Source organism: Aulonocara stuartgranti (genome assembly GCF_965226115.1).
Source record: "Aulonocara stuartgranti genome assembly, chromosome: 23".
Taxonomy (NCBI): Eukaryota; Metazoa; Chordata; class Actinopteri; order Cichliformes; family Cichlidae; genus Aulonocara; species Aulonocara stuartgranti.
Window position 1 is genome coordinate 1,951,514 of NC_138958.1, and position 13,807 is coordinate 1,965,320.

The 13,807-nt window shown below is 43.7% G+C and overlaps 1 protein-coding gene across 1 annotated transcript in view; it reads right to left on the minus strand.

Moving 5' to 3' along the window:
- Nucleotides 1–677: 677 nt before the first annotated feature.
- xpr1a (xenotropic and polytropic retrovirus receptor 1a) overlaps nt 678–13,807 on the minus strand; it is a 75,827-nt gene continuing 62,697 nt past the window's right edge. The window contains exons 13-16 of the mRNA XM_082524164.1: nt 7,938–8,104; nt 7,728–7,867; nt 7,414–7,638; nt 678–6,462 (exon numbers count right to left, since the gene is read on the minus strand). Coding sequence (XP_082380290.1) covers nt 6,405–6,462; nt 7,414–7,638; nt 7,728–7,867; nt 7,938–8,104 — 590 coding nt within the window. The 3' untranslated portion in view covers nt 678–6,404. The remainder of the gene's footprint in view (nt 6,463–7,413; nt 7,639–7,727; nt 7,868–7,937; nt 8,105–13,807) is intronic.

The following is a 13,807-nucleotide window of genomic DNA, read 5'->3' on the forward strand; positions in this document are numbered from 1 at the left end:
ATAATGGGTCCGGTAGTCTGTAGTTTTGTTACAAATTAAATCATTAAATGTTCCTCAGATGTATCTGGGTAAACTGGTCACATGACACGCAAACACTGACGCAGTGCCGCGGTGGCTTCCAAAGTTAGAAATAAACATTTTTTTTCCCTGAAGGGGAGAAAAACTGCTGCGATGCTTCAGCTGGATTATGAGAGCTTTTTACATGATGATTCAACAAAGTTCACCGTGTTCTCCTTTGATTTTTGTGGGGGCTTTCTCTCTGCCAACAAGCGTGATTTTCATGCTTCTCAATGATTCATTTCTCCTGGTTGGCACGCTGAATGTGACGGCGTCTGTCTGCCCGCTGGGAATTAAAAGAAAGAAAAGAGAGAAAGACCTCAAATCCCCAAAGGCTGCCAGCGCTGTTGGACAGACCTACATAAGCGCAAGAGCGGGTGAAGAATCAACTTCAAAACCGCACAATACAGTGCAGACATGAAACGAGCACGAATCCTAAAATGCAAAAGGAACCAAAGAACACTGTTAAAGTGCAGAAACGAACCATAATGCATGTGTGCTGAGGTTTATTTCTATATTCACAGAGCTGCATCGGGGCCCCGCTGCAGGGTGGAGACGCAGATAAAGGTTTGCAGAACAGAATATGCAGCGGCGGTTAAAAGAAGAGTCGAGAGGCCAAGTGAGCTTTAAAAATAATCGTGGTTTATAAAACCCAGATATGACAGGATCACCAAAGTGTATACAGAAATACAAATACCATCAGAAAAACCATCATAGAACAGCGTTATACACTCGACATGTACAAACTACTTTGTAAAAGGGACTCGGGGAGGATGGTTCAGCATGTAAGACATTTTCCCTTCATGTCTCTTTAAGTCACATTTAGCCACAATGTAGTTATTCTGTCATCTTTTTCAATTTTAAAGTATCTTATCAAAGTAGAACATCCATCTACCAAACTACAGTTACTATCACGTTCAGCTAGTTTAGAGAAAAGGGTACAAACAACATCGATATCGAGCACTTAAACATCGTGAAGGTTTCAGCAGGCAGTGAAAACAAAACCTTCACTCGTGAGGGGAAAAAGAGGGATGTCAGGGCTTATCATCGTGTAACATCTGTACAAAATCACCCTGTTTTTTGTTTTTGTCAGCGGGTTACACACACTGAACATTTCAGACAGACACTAATCACTAAAACATCTGTTTTTCTCACATCCAAGCACCTTGAAATGCTTCCAGTGAGCAGATAAAGATCCTTCATTAGTTTGATCAGATATTCAAGAAGTACACGGTGGATCAGTTTAGCGGTATCATGTTGTTGTGGTGTGGGTCCTCCCCGGACTGGGATCTCGTCCTGTGCCCTCCCACGGTACTCTGCAGGGCGACTAACAACGATAGATATGATGTCCACAATATTTCCATGCACATTCACAAATGTACGGACAGCGCCGCAGCTTGAGGACGCTGGAGTCCCCCCACCTCGTCCTTCTCCTCGAGCCCCGTTTATATCTAAATACGAAGGAATCACCAACAAGGTACGACTGATCACGTTCTCCATCTTTGTGGATTCGTTTTTTTTTCTTCTTCTATTTTTATACAAACACGTTTCAACAGATTTACACATGGAGGGGAGAAGTGCGGGACTGTGAACGATCAAAAATCTCCTCGTCGCCTCCAAAATACTGTTTGCTCTGGAGCAGAAATGGCAACGTATGAAATCAATCATTGTCAGTGGCTACAATGATTACTAATATACACATTATGTCAAATAAATTAACATCTATGTACAATGTAAAACAAAAAGCAGCATGCAGGCAAGACAACGGAGCCTTTTTACAAAACTATCTGCTGTAGTGTTTGTGCTCTCTGACACAAGAGAGGCAATGCGTGCGTGCGTGCGTGCGTGTGTCATGTTTAATGTGTGTATAAAGTCATGCTGTGTGTTTAAACGGACAGACGCTCCGTCCACGTTCTAAACTCTAAACAGATACGGCACAGTTTGACTTTCCAGCTTTTTCAAGTTCACATTAAGCTCATTGCACTCGGAGGCTTTTCAGCCTTTCAGCCACTGAGGAGGAGGAAAAAAGAAAAGAATCAGAAACAGGAGACATTTCTGTAATAAGTCGGTCTTGTAGCTCCCTGGGCTTTGTCTCATGACTAGTGGGTGGTGACACAGCATAGCCACGGGGAGGAAACCGCGGTAAAGTGAGCCGTCGTTTGTGAGCCGCGGTCAAGCCAGCCGCCTCTTATCCGCCGCATAAATTTCCTTGCGCTTTTACACCAGTCTTTACGGTAGCGCCTTTTCGCTTTATGTGCCGATTGAAAGCCTATACCCGCGCGCACGTGCACGCGCGCGAACAGTCGCACGCACATGCGCGCACACAAATTACAATGAAACAGCCCGATACAGTCAATACAATTATGGAAATGTCAGAAATTCATTAAAAATCATCCTGTCCCAGAGAAGTAATCTGTTGAAAGTTGGACCTCAACTACTCAGGATGATTTTTAATGAATTTTTGAAAATTGACATAATTCTATTGTATTGACTGTATTAGAGTGAATAAATGTTTCCATTAATTTCTGAGGAATTCTACAGTAAATCTGGATGAAACTTGGCACACAGGTACAGTAGGTGTCCCAGAGGAGGGATGTGTTGAAAGTTGGACCTCAACTACTCAGGATGACTTTTAATGAATTTTTGAAAATTGACATAATTATATTGTATTGGCTGACTGCATTGGATACAAGTACCCTTTAATTTCTGAGGAATTCTACAGTAAATCTGGATGAAACTTGGCACACAGGTACAGTAGGTGTCCCAGAGAAGTAATCTGTTGAAAGTTGGACATCAACTACTCAGGATGACTTTTAATGAATTTTTGAAATAAACATAATTGTAGTGTATTGACTGTATTGCACTGAATATGAGTTTACTGTGATTTCTGAGTAATATTACAGTAAATCTGGTTAAAAACTGGCCCAGAGGTAAAGTAGGTGTCCGAGAAGAGGATTGTGTTGAAAGCTTGCCCTCAACTTTTAAGAATGATTTTTAATGAATTTTTGAATATGCAACCAGACTGTCACGATGGCTGTATTGGGCTGTTCCATTGTAATTTGTGTGCGCGAGTCTAGGCTTTCAATCAGGATATAAAGCGAAAAGGCGCTACCGTAAAGACTGGTGTAAAAGCGCAAGGAAATTTATGCGGCGGATAGGAGGCGGCTGGCTTGACCGCGGCTCACAAATGACGGCTCACTTTACCGCGGTGGGAGGAACAGCAGAGCGAGAGGGTCAAACACGCACGCATAGACGCCAGCGTTAAAGCGTCGCCATCGTTTCTCGGACAGCCAGGGGGCCTTTCACAGGAGAAGCTCGAAACTTAAACCAGTAGCTGGTAATAGCATTGGCCAGACACGTGGCGCACTTACTTCAAAATGTAACAGTAACAGCTGAGATAAGTGAAGCAACGCTTGAGCTCAAGTGTGTGTTACAGAAGCAAAGACACCTGATTGTTCTCGTGGCACGAAATTGTCACAGATCGTGGATAATGCGCATTATCCACGATCTGTGGATCTGACATGATCTGTAACCATGGTTACTGTTGTTACAGCCTTAGATGCGAAGGGCTCGAGTTTAAGCTCGGGAAGAGAGCGGGATCACAGAGGGCTTCTAGCATCATCCCAAGCAAGAGCGATTGCAGCAGAAAGAGCATCCGGTGTAAAATCTGCACCAAATCAAGCATGCAGATCCATCCGCTGCGGCGTCCCTCGGGAAATAAAGCCACATGAAGCCGAAAGCTTCATTGTTAAAGAGCTGAGAACGAGCTTATTAAGTGTTTGACCACTGCCAAGTCCCCTCATGGCCTTACATGCAGCCCAGTTTTGTTTTTGTTATTAATCATTATGGATTTTATTGCCCGAACGAAACGACCGTTTACCTGCAGCTGGATGGAAAACCAAATCTGGCAACACCGCCGTCAGTAATCACAGGAATTCTGTTATTTTGGATGGGAGGCGAAACATCTTCATCAACATAAAGAATCCCAGTCGCCTAATTTTCAACCATTACTCAAGACTAACATGGTCCGGAGAACCAATGCAATCATATTAAGACAAGATGCAAAGACATGATCCGGCACATCGGTTTTAAAACTGACGGGACTCACTGAGCTCAGTGAAATCTAAAAGTGCTCCACGGTTTACGTGGGCCGCGTTCCAGAGAGCAGGTTTAGTGAAAACTGGAGTGAAAACTCTGGATTTGATGTTTTAGAGACGGGATTCATCTAAACATCGGGTCAGTTACCGGGGCAACAGACTCTCTATAAGTAAACTGCTCACTGACAGATTTCCTTTAAACAACTTTTAAGGTTTTCTCATTCGTGCAGTCAGTCTTAAAGCACCAAGGGGAACAGAAGCTGGTCCATACAAACAGTCCAATCCCATTTATATGTTAGCTTGTTGTTTATGATGGCTAACGTGGCTGCTTTCATAATAAATCTGTCATCAGTGTAACAGCAGAGTCAGCGACCACGGCATACCACGGATTTATTGCCGGCTCTGCTCTATAGGATACATCCTTCTGGCTCTGTGGGCAGTCAGGAATCTGTCAGGTTGTCCATGAGATGCCCTGCACTGATGCCTGACAGTGCGCACTACTGTAGTAATCACTTTCATTAGCTTTCACGTTGGAGATGACAGGAAGATTTCAGCATCTTCAGCGACTTTCAGGTTCTGAAAGCATTTTAAAATAAGTTTGAGAATCAGGACACATCCGGAGTATCTGGATGAATTCAATTGAATTGAATTCAATAGATGTCTACAGATAATTTATTTTCTACTCTAATTGTGCCAAACTCAGATATATTTTGGTTGGATTCAGTTTAAGTAAAGAATGACTGAGTGGACAATGCTGACTTTGTTTTTCATTTACTTTTATGCTAAATGCCGTAGCCCACAGTCAAACCCATTATTGGCTGATGAGCGCTGCACTGATCACGGCTTAGTTTCCTCACACTCAGAGTTGATTTGAAGCAACTCCGATCAGCTTGTTCTGGAGCCGAAAACTTAGAATTTGTTGAACCTGCTTTCTGGAACAGGACCGAGCTGATCAGCTGTACCTCTGCTTATGTTACTGTGATCTCCAGCCTGCAAACTTCAATCTGCTTTTAAACGTTTGGTTTTTATATCAGTTGGCAGGCTTGTTAAAGGAAGCTACCCCAGCCACAGTCACATTCACAAAAAATAAAACTTTGGTAATTAATGTAAAGAAAAGCAACGCATGTACATTTGCTGCAGTTAACAGGGCACGTTCACGCACTAATTAGAGGTCGGGGATAACCGAGGGTCCTAACTCTGAGCTCGTTAAAAATGTGGCACAAGTTCAACCATGAAAAACATTCCAAACATTATAAAACACATCGACAATCAGATGCTCCAACTAGTCTGACTAGTATAAACAACAATGTAAAAGGACTTAACAACTACAACAGAGTCATAATGCACATCAAATATTACAAAGGAACTTCACAGACTTAGAAATGTTTGAATCAAAATTTCCCTTTTTGTGTACAAGTACAAGATTTTGTGTAATAAATGCACTTTTCCTGCAAGTGCCTCCAGGGTTGTGATTGCACACTGATGTTATTACAACTAAAAAAATATTAAAAATTAAAAAAAAAAACAAGGAGAGAGAGAGATGGTGTATAAAAAGAATCAACAAGCTGAAACCAGTTGATTTGTTCTGATATGCTGTGATATGCGTGTAGAGTCCTTCCTCAGGTTTGTGTTTGTTAGTCTTTTGATTGGCTTTGTCTTCTCCCTGTTGATCCTAGTGTAGGTGTGCAAACAGTCGTCGGTAGCCTATTTTGTGCAGCGTCTTCTAAACAAATTCAGGAAATAAAAGAAGAATCTACAGAAAAGTAAACAACAGATATTAAAAAAAGTCCGTTTAAAAAACAGAAGAGGATAATCCCCGGGCAGTGCGGTCTTATCTCGCCGGTTATGTGCAGAAGGTTTCCCTTGATGTCTGTCCATCTGTCTGACTGTGTGGCTGTTTGTCTGGGTGGCATTAGCTCTCTCCTCACCTGCAGCGATATTATACTATACTTGTGCTTCAGCGGGTCTATCTCTGTGTGTGTTTCTACATTATAGGTGTGTGTGTGTTGTTTCCATACTTATAAAGACCAACTGTACTTACAAGGACGTAAAGATGAGGTAAGTTTCCCAGAGGTGAGGACAGTGACTGATGGTCCTCACTGCTTTAAAGGTTTCGAGACTGAAGGGTAGGCCTGCGCGTTAACACTACGAGGGAGGAGCTTTGAGGTCAGGCGTTAGCGAACGAGGTCTTTATAAGTACAGTGTCGTAAAGTGTGTGTTTGTGTGCGTGCGTGTGCCGATGTTGTGGACTCAGCTGAAGGCCTCATCGTCAGTATCTTCAATTAGCACCTTGGTGTCCTTCTTCGATCTGAAATAAAGACGATTAAAAAAAGAAAATCAGACGTTATCTGACAAAACCGAGACTTCATTTCACGTTGCGTTACTTATACATTACTAACTATTTAAAACAACTGCATGGACTGCTTTTTCATGCACTCAGTTCAGTATTGTCTTCACACAAGTCCAGACACTATGTGGGCAGCAGCACCGGGCCACCTGCAGGAGCCATGCAAACCATGCCATGAAGCTCCCGGTGCACAGTTACTGTGCTGATGTTAATGGAGGTTTGTGTAACACTGTGTAACACTTTGTGACTTTAATTCAGACAAAGGCATATACAGCATTTTACAAATTTATCAGACCACCTGTCATAAAAACAAGAAAACACATGTCACAGTAATATTTTTTAAATCATATTTTACTTCTCTGAGAAGTTGGAAATTAATCAAGAATGACACTCAGCCGCTAAAACTACTTTTGTGTTCAGGAATGAAAGTAAATCAGTGTCATTTTACATATTCATAAAAAAAGTTTTTTGTAAAACAGCAATAATTATATTTTAGCATTAAAATGTAAAATTTCTGCACATACGATTGGATTTTTGGTATCTCTTCATAGCTCAAACACCAGGATGTGGGAAAAGTTAAGTTCAGATCCTGGGTTTCCTTGATTGCTCAACATAAGGGACCTCAGCTGTACAGCCTCTAATGCAACATCTGGATACTTCCTCTACTGAAGGAACAACTGTTTTTTTCAATTTCAAATGGGTGTAGTATCTTTGAACACATTTAATTAATGAAAAAATGTTCAGTGTGACAGTTTTATAATCTCCAGGAGCAACGACGAGGAATGTGTAATCCTTCCATATCTGATGTTTAATAGAAGTATAACTTCTTTCATCTACAGTAATACCAGCTCTGCACTCGTCTTCAAAGTGAAATAAAAGTGCACGATGTCTGGCACACACGTGGTTTCTTACTGTGAGGTGGACAGCAGGGGGCGTCGGAGCGACAGGCTGTGGGACCTCTTCCAGGTCTTCTTGCCCGAGCGGTTCCGGACTCCGTCCTCCTGGTCCATCATCTGTTCCAGCAGCGTCTGGTCGTCAGCGTTGAGCGGCGCCACAGAGATATCCCGGACCGCACGAAACTCACCGCAGTTGTTCAGGTGCTCGTTCTCCAGACGGAAGAAGTTCCACACAAAGCGCCTGCAGTGAGGAAGGTGAGGAGGGCGACACGAGTCACCGTGGGTGCTCTGCGAAGCTCGTCGTAAGGAACAAACTTTGTTCAGACCCACCTGAAGACCTCAAGAGGAGCCAGCATGGTGGCCAAGATGTCGCCCACAGAGTTGATCTTGGTCGTTGTGATCAGAGAAATCTGGATCGTCCAAGCAAAACGCAGGATCACATCTTCCACAATAGCACAGTAGTAGTAGGCCTGGACACAGAGCAGACGGGGTTAGTGTCTGTTTGGGTGGGACGGGCACGGGGATTAAACCAGACGCTACCTTATGTGGATAAACGATTTCTTCCCTGAGGAAGATGTTTTCGCCAGCTCCACGATCAAACAGACCCCAGTCCATACGCAGATCCCAGATCAGTGTGTACAGGGAGCTGATGATTGAAGACACAATCAGAAGGTAGAAGAAGGTGTTGGCGTCTGCGTGACTTTGCTCTGAAAGAAAACACACGAACACAACTTGTGTCAGAGGCTTGCATTCAAGAACTCCTCTGGTTTTAGCTGCAGTAAAGAGAAATGCAACAGCATCAGCACACTCAGAGCAGGGTCGCAACTTTTCTATTATCACTTTTACCACTAGAGGGAGCCCTCCTGCCACGAGTAGACCAGCATTGATTGATTGAACAGATACCCTTAGAGAGCTATAACACTTCAGTGTTCACTTTTCATTATGCCTGCACTAAAATCTACACACTTGCAGCCCACAGCATAAAAACAGAGTGTGAAAAGGTGTTAAGGCTCGGTAAAGTAACCAGACTGTTTTTCATTGTCTTTAATCGGAACAGTTTCATATGCAAATAATCAGCGCCAGTTAGAGCGCCACCTAGTGGGAACAGGAAAGATCAAGTTTTGTCCTCTTCACAGGTTCATTACATGCACCCCAAAGGTCGTCTGCATTAACTTCAGGCCCTGGTGATGCCTTACTGTGAAAATTGTGAGTTTTTATTTAAGACCACGCCCTGTTGGCATGGTGATTCACCATTAACGGGTAAGCTGCAGATGAGGAGCTGGGAAAGCTTCAAAAGTCACGCCTCGAACGCGATGAAGGCTGTCATGTTTCATTGGTTTTTTCCCTGGGTGTGGGAAAATAGCTCTATAGCGCCACCTGTTTAAATAGTGGTTTTAGGGACTCCTGAAAATGTACATAGCATGTCTGTTTGCACTTTTTATGGGTCATTTGTGTCAGAGGTCAAGGGGAGCCGTGACACTGTCATGAAAACTTTAAATGTACTTATGTGGTACATGTAGTTTCGACTTTCGCTGCCATGAGGCCAGGTCTCTATTGGAAATGAAATGTTTAATCTCAATGAGATTTTTTACCTGGATAAATAAAGGACCAACATTTGCCTAGGTTCCTGCAGAGACGGGCACCTACTGGTCAGAGACAGACCCACAGAGGTCTTTGGGCTGTGCCTGAGAGAACTCATGCAGACACATGGCACTTTTAACCTTCACACACTCACACTCGGATGGATACAGCAAAGAGCACTTATGGGATGCAGCATCCTACCCAAGGATACTTCCCCATGTAGGTTGGAGGGTTGAACCAGTGACTTTTTACTAAAGGAAGCCGAGACCTTCTTGCTGTAAGGTGATAATGCTAAATAAAACAGGACCTGATGTTATGACAGTAGATTTTATTTCTCTAAAAAACAAAAGTAAGTCCTAAACCCCCCTCCCCTCCTCACTCTGCCTTCTGAGACATGAATGAAGGATTAATCGTGATAATTATTATTAGTTCAAGTGCTCTCAGCTGTGGGCTGTACAACAATCTGCAGTTAGTTTACAGCTGAGTGATGTACTGCGTAATGTCACAGTGTTTTTATAGCTGTGCTCAGCAGCGCCCGCGTGTCTCTGTGGGAGCCGTGCGGATGTGATTTCCTTGTTCCTCAGTGGGCGCCGATGTATAAATCAGCACCCGATGGCCTTTCACATCGACTCGCACAGACGGCAGCCACCAGGCAGAGATCGGGCTCGCTCTCATTTGTCATAGTCACTGTTCTACGTGCCTCCAGCCTACGAGACGCCAGGGATCAGAGCCGGGACAACAGAGAATTACTGCTGTTCTGTTAGCCGCTGCCTCCATTGTGCTGTTTGCTGCATCAGCTGAGCGACGGGATGGAACCGGTCCCTACGGCCACACCGAGGTCTCCCAGCTGTAGATTAGACTTAGTCCCAGACAACAGACTCTTTTCACTGGAGAATATCCACCGATGTGATTTCCTTTAGCTTTAACGTACTGAGGTATTTAATCCTCCACTCGCTGATGCTGTCTTTCCACAAGGATGGGTCACTGTTGGGCCATTAGGAGGTCAACCATGGTGGGATGGGCATTGATTGAACTGGTCAGGATGGGCTAACGGTGCTTACTGGCTCCTGTCACACACACTCAACCTCTATTTTCTTTTCAAACACACACACTGTTGTTGTCTTGGCCAGTCGTGCTGATAAAGACAGAGCACATCTTTTGCAACAGGTCAACAGGACTTGAAAACAACAAGAATGGCTGCTGTTGAATTATTTTTCAGCTTTTCCTTTTCACTGAATCCAGCACTCGTCCTCACAGCGCGGTTTGTTCTTCATTCTCTTACTTTAGTTCATTTTCACTTTGTGTCCCATGTTTTTGGCTTAGTTAGCAGTTACAAACACAGACACGTATGAGGGAATTTTTGATGCAGGCCAAGAATTCCACACCGAGCGAACTGTGAGGGCGTGAAACATGAAGGTAGGCAGAAGGTTAACGTGGAAGTAGACAGCTCCCCCCACACTTCCACGGCGCTGTCACAAAGGCCAGATGACCTTAGATATTGAAACACCATCCAATTCTTCATCTTTCAGTTATTCCCTTTTGGAGCTTCCCACCCCGTCCGTTGCGAGGATGCACACCAACCCTCCTCTTTTCCTCCTGCCTGATGCATCCAGAATCATATTTCTCTGTCGTGTCCTCGCCTCCCTCTGGTGTCCTTATTTTCGTGCTACTTGCTGTTCTTCCAACACCCAGAGCAACGTCTGGTGTCTGACAGTCCACAGCATCATAATTATACAGGTCATACATTTATTTCATAATAAAGGTGAAAGCAAATAACTTTGCAAACAGCGTATCATCAGCGTTTAAATGGTTGGATATTGTTCCATCTGAAACACTTGACTACATTAGCTGGTTATCACCTTACATGTGTTTTCAGTGGGGCTGATTTCCCCTTTGGTTTTACTATTAAGAGCCACTGTCATTTATTGCAGCCCTCACTTGTCCAGCATCACCAGGAAGAAGCTTAAAAAGACGAATAGAAACCCAAAAGTACTGGTGCAAAGAGATAACATGATATTTAAAATTAGAGAAAAGTCCAACAATTCAGATATTTTTTTTCTTTAATACCTCATTAATGATCTGATTTATCTTGTGCCCTGCTGGAGAGACTTGCAGCCTCACTTTATGAATAAACCATGTAAATGTCATTCGATCAGCTACAACAGCACAATGCAAAGGGTTAATGCATAAGTACAAACAGCCTAATACTTCTGTAGTATTATAGTATTACATGATAACAAATACAGCCCCAGCGTCAGTTTTAGGTGCTTTTAGTTTGAATATTTTATAGACATTTTCTGATAATGCCTTTGTGTTCAAAGCAGGGTTTAAACGCTATTTTTACCCTGTTGTCTCAGTGCTTTCAGATAAATCAAGGATCTGAGTGTTTATTCAGCTCAGACTTCTTCCAACCTAATATGATACCTACAGCTTTATTTGAATTATTTTACCTGTTAGCTCCATCTCAACATGTGCACTTTATCAGATTTCCACCTTGTATCTGAATCGAGATGTGCTTCACTGATAATAACAAGAGTCTGCTTTTGGGGTTTGCAGGGGTGAATCAGAGTTCAAACAGATGGCGAGAGAGACTCAAAGCAGAGCTTTTATCTGTTTTCAGTAAACGTGAGTACGTGTTTGACTAGAGCTGTGTCGGTGTGTGTGCTGTGATTCCTGTCCTGATAATGAACGAGGGTCAGTGCATGAAATTAAGTTGTAAAAGCTGTCAGTTCAGCCTCATCTCTATTCCAGCAGAGTCCAGCAGGCATGCGTTCAGCCCGGGGCTGGTAATTACACTCCTCTCCTCTCCTCCATTACTTCCGGTTTGATATCTTTTAAATATTAGTATCTCCTCCCTTTCATGTCCTCACTTGCCCCTGCTGCACCCTTGCTTTCTCTCCAACCTCTTCGCATTAAATTTCCCATTTTACTTTCCTCTCAGCGGCTATCGCTTCTAAATTTAGGGATTCTTCTCTACAGCCGTCTCAGTCCGTTTCCACCCGTCACCACCACAGTTAACCTCACACAGACCAGCAGGAGTCGTGTTCCTCAAGGTTATTTTAGATGTTTTACAGGATTTGGTGTTACAGATGGAGGGATCTCTTTAAAACCATGCCTGCAGTGACTCTACACTGCACTTTGGGGTTTACCTTTAACATCACATTTTCCCGTCTCCCTGCTAGCACAAGGCTGCGTTTCTCTTTCTGCCCGTCAAACATCGTTTTCTTCTGCCTTTGCCTTCCCTCTGGATAGATCCCAAGAATTTAAATTAGCATTAGGCCTGCAGCTCCTCTGCATCTCAAACAGTGATAAGTCTCAGGCTGCTGTACATAAAGCAGATTCCGTATCGATCCCGAGAAAAGCAGCTGCTTTACTGTCAGGCCTCAGTGCAGCTACACAGTTTGGGAACTCTGCCCACACCAGGAAATCCTCCAGCATCTCTCAGGTTACAGGCCTCAGAGCCTCTGCTGAGATTACAGTTTCATGACAATGTCCAATCAGCTGCTCGCAGCAGTGAGCTGAGCGTTTCCTCTGAGGGGAGAAATCTGCTCAGTTTTGCTGAATCACATTAAAAAATATGATTCAACACACACAGATTACTTAATTTCCACTTTGGCCCATACAGACCACAGAGGAGACTGTGCCTCTTAATTTTACAGATTTTGATCAGCAAATGGAAGCACGAGCCAATGGACACCACTCAGTCCTCTATGGAGAATCCTGTGATTTATTTCCTTCCTTTTGCTTCCCGGAGGTCTGTGTGGGCAGTTCCAGGAATCGGCAAGGTGATGTGGCAGCGAGGTCACAATGGAAGCGTTAGTGATGAAGGTGACACATCCACTCGCAGGCGCTGGGACCTTTGCCAGATCCCGACTGACACTCCAGACAGCTTTTACAGCCGGACCGAGCGGTGTGAACATGATACCAACCTGCTGTCTTTGCTGTCAGGTCTGCTGGGCGATGCAGGCAGACTTGGCACCGTCCTGTCCGCAGTAAGGCTCCAGCGAATATCAGCGCTAAAGGCTCCTTCGTACATCGACTCTGTATTTTTAGTGTGTCTGAGGCTCTTATTGCTTCTTTACCAGATTTGGATTCAGGTTATTCTGATATTGGCAGCCGCATTCAGCCATCAAAGCCTATTTATGTAGGAAATACTCAAACGATCTCCTCAACAGGCAGTTTCCTCAACCATTTATTCAACGTCCGTGTCTGTGTCTGTGGAGCCGTCTTCCCACCCTCCTCCTTCACTTAACCAGCGATCAGCCTTGGCCTCCATTATCATGCTGGATGAAAGACAGCTTCATACAGAATAACACATGAAGGGAGGCCATTAGTCTAAGGGTACACAGGCTTCAGACCAGAGGAGGAAGGAGGATATGGTTTAATGGACGCCTTTCCTACTGAGATGGAAGAAAAAAAAGAAAAAGAGGTCTGTCTCTCCTTCTGGTTCCTCCAGTATCACTGACGGTCAGCTTGGGAAGCAAATGCACTGATTTAAATTTAAATCGAAGAGAAAAAAGCCAAACCGAGAAATAGCATTTAATGATTTAAAAGGTTGCAGATGAAGTTTCCTTGCTGGCATTTTGCTGGAAAATAAATATATCGGCGAGCAAAATGCCAGCAAGGGTTTAAATAGAAAAGCAGCTTTGAAAGGAGACGTGTGAACAAATATCTGCGATGCAGACGGGAAATGCAAAGCTGCGTGCTAAAGAGATGCTTTTACTGCCCGAGCGTCTCTGAACATGAATTCCTTTGTGATTTGGCTTCTGAATCAGAATAATTTTAATCATTTCAGGGTAATTACGAAGCTGTTACGGAGAGAGTGACTC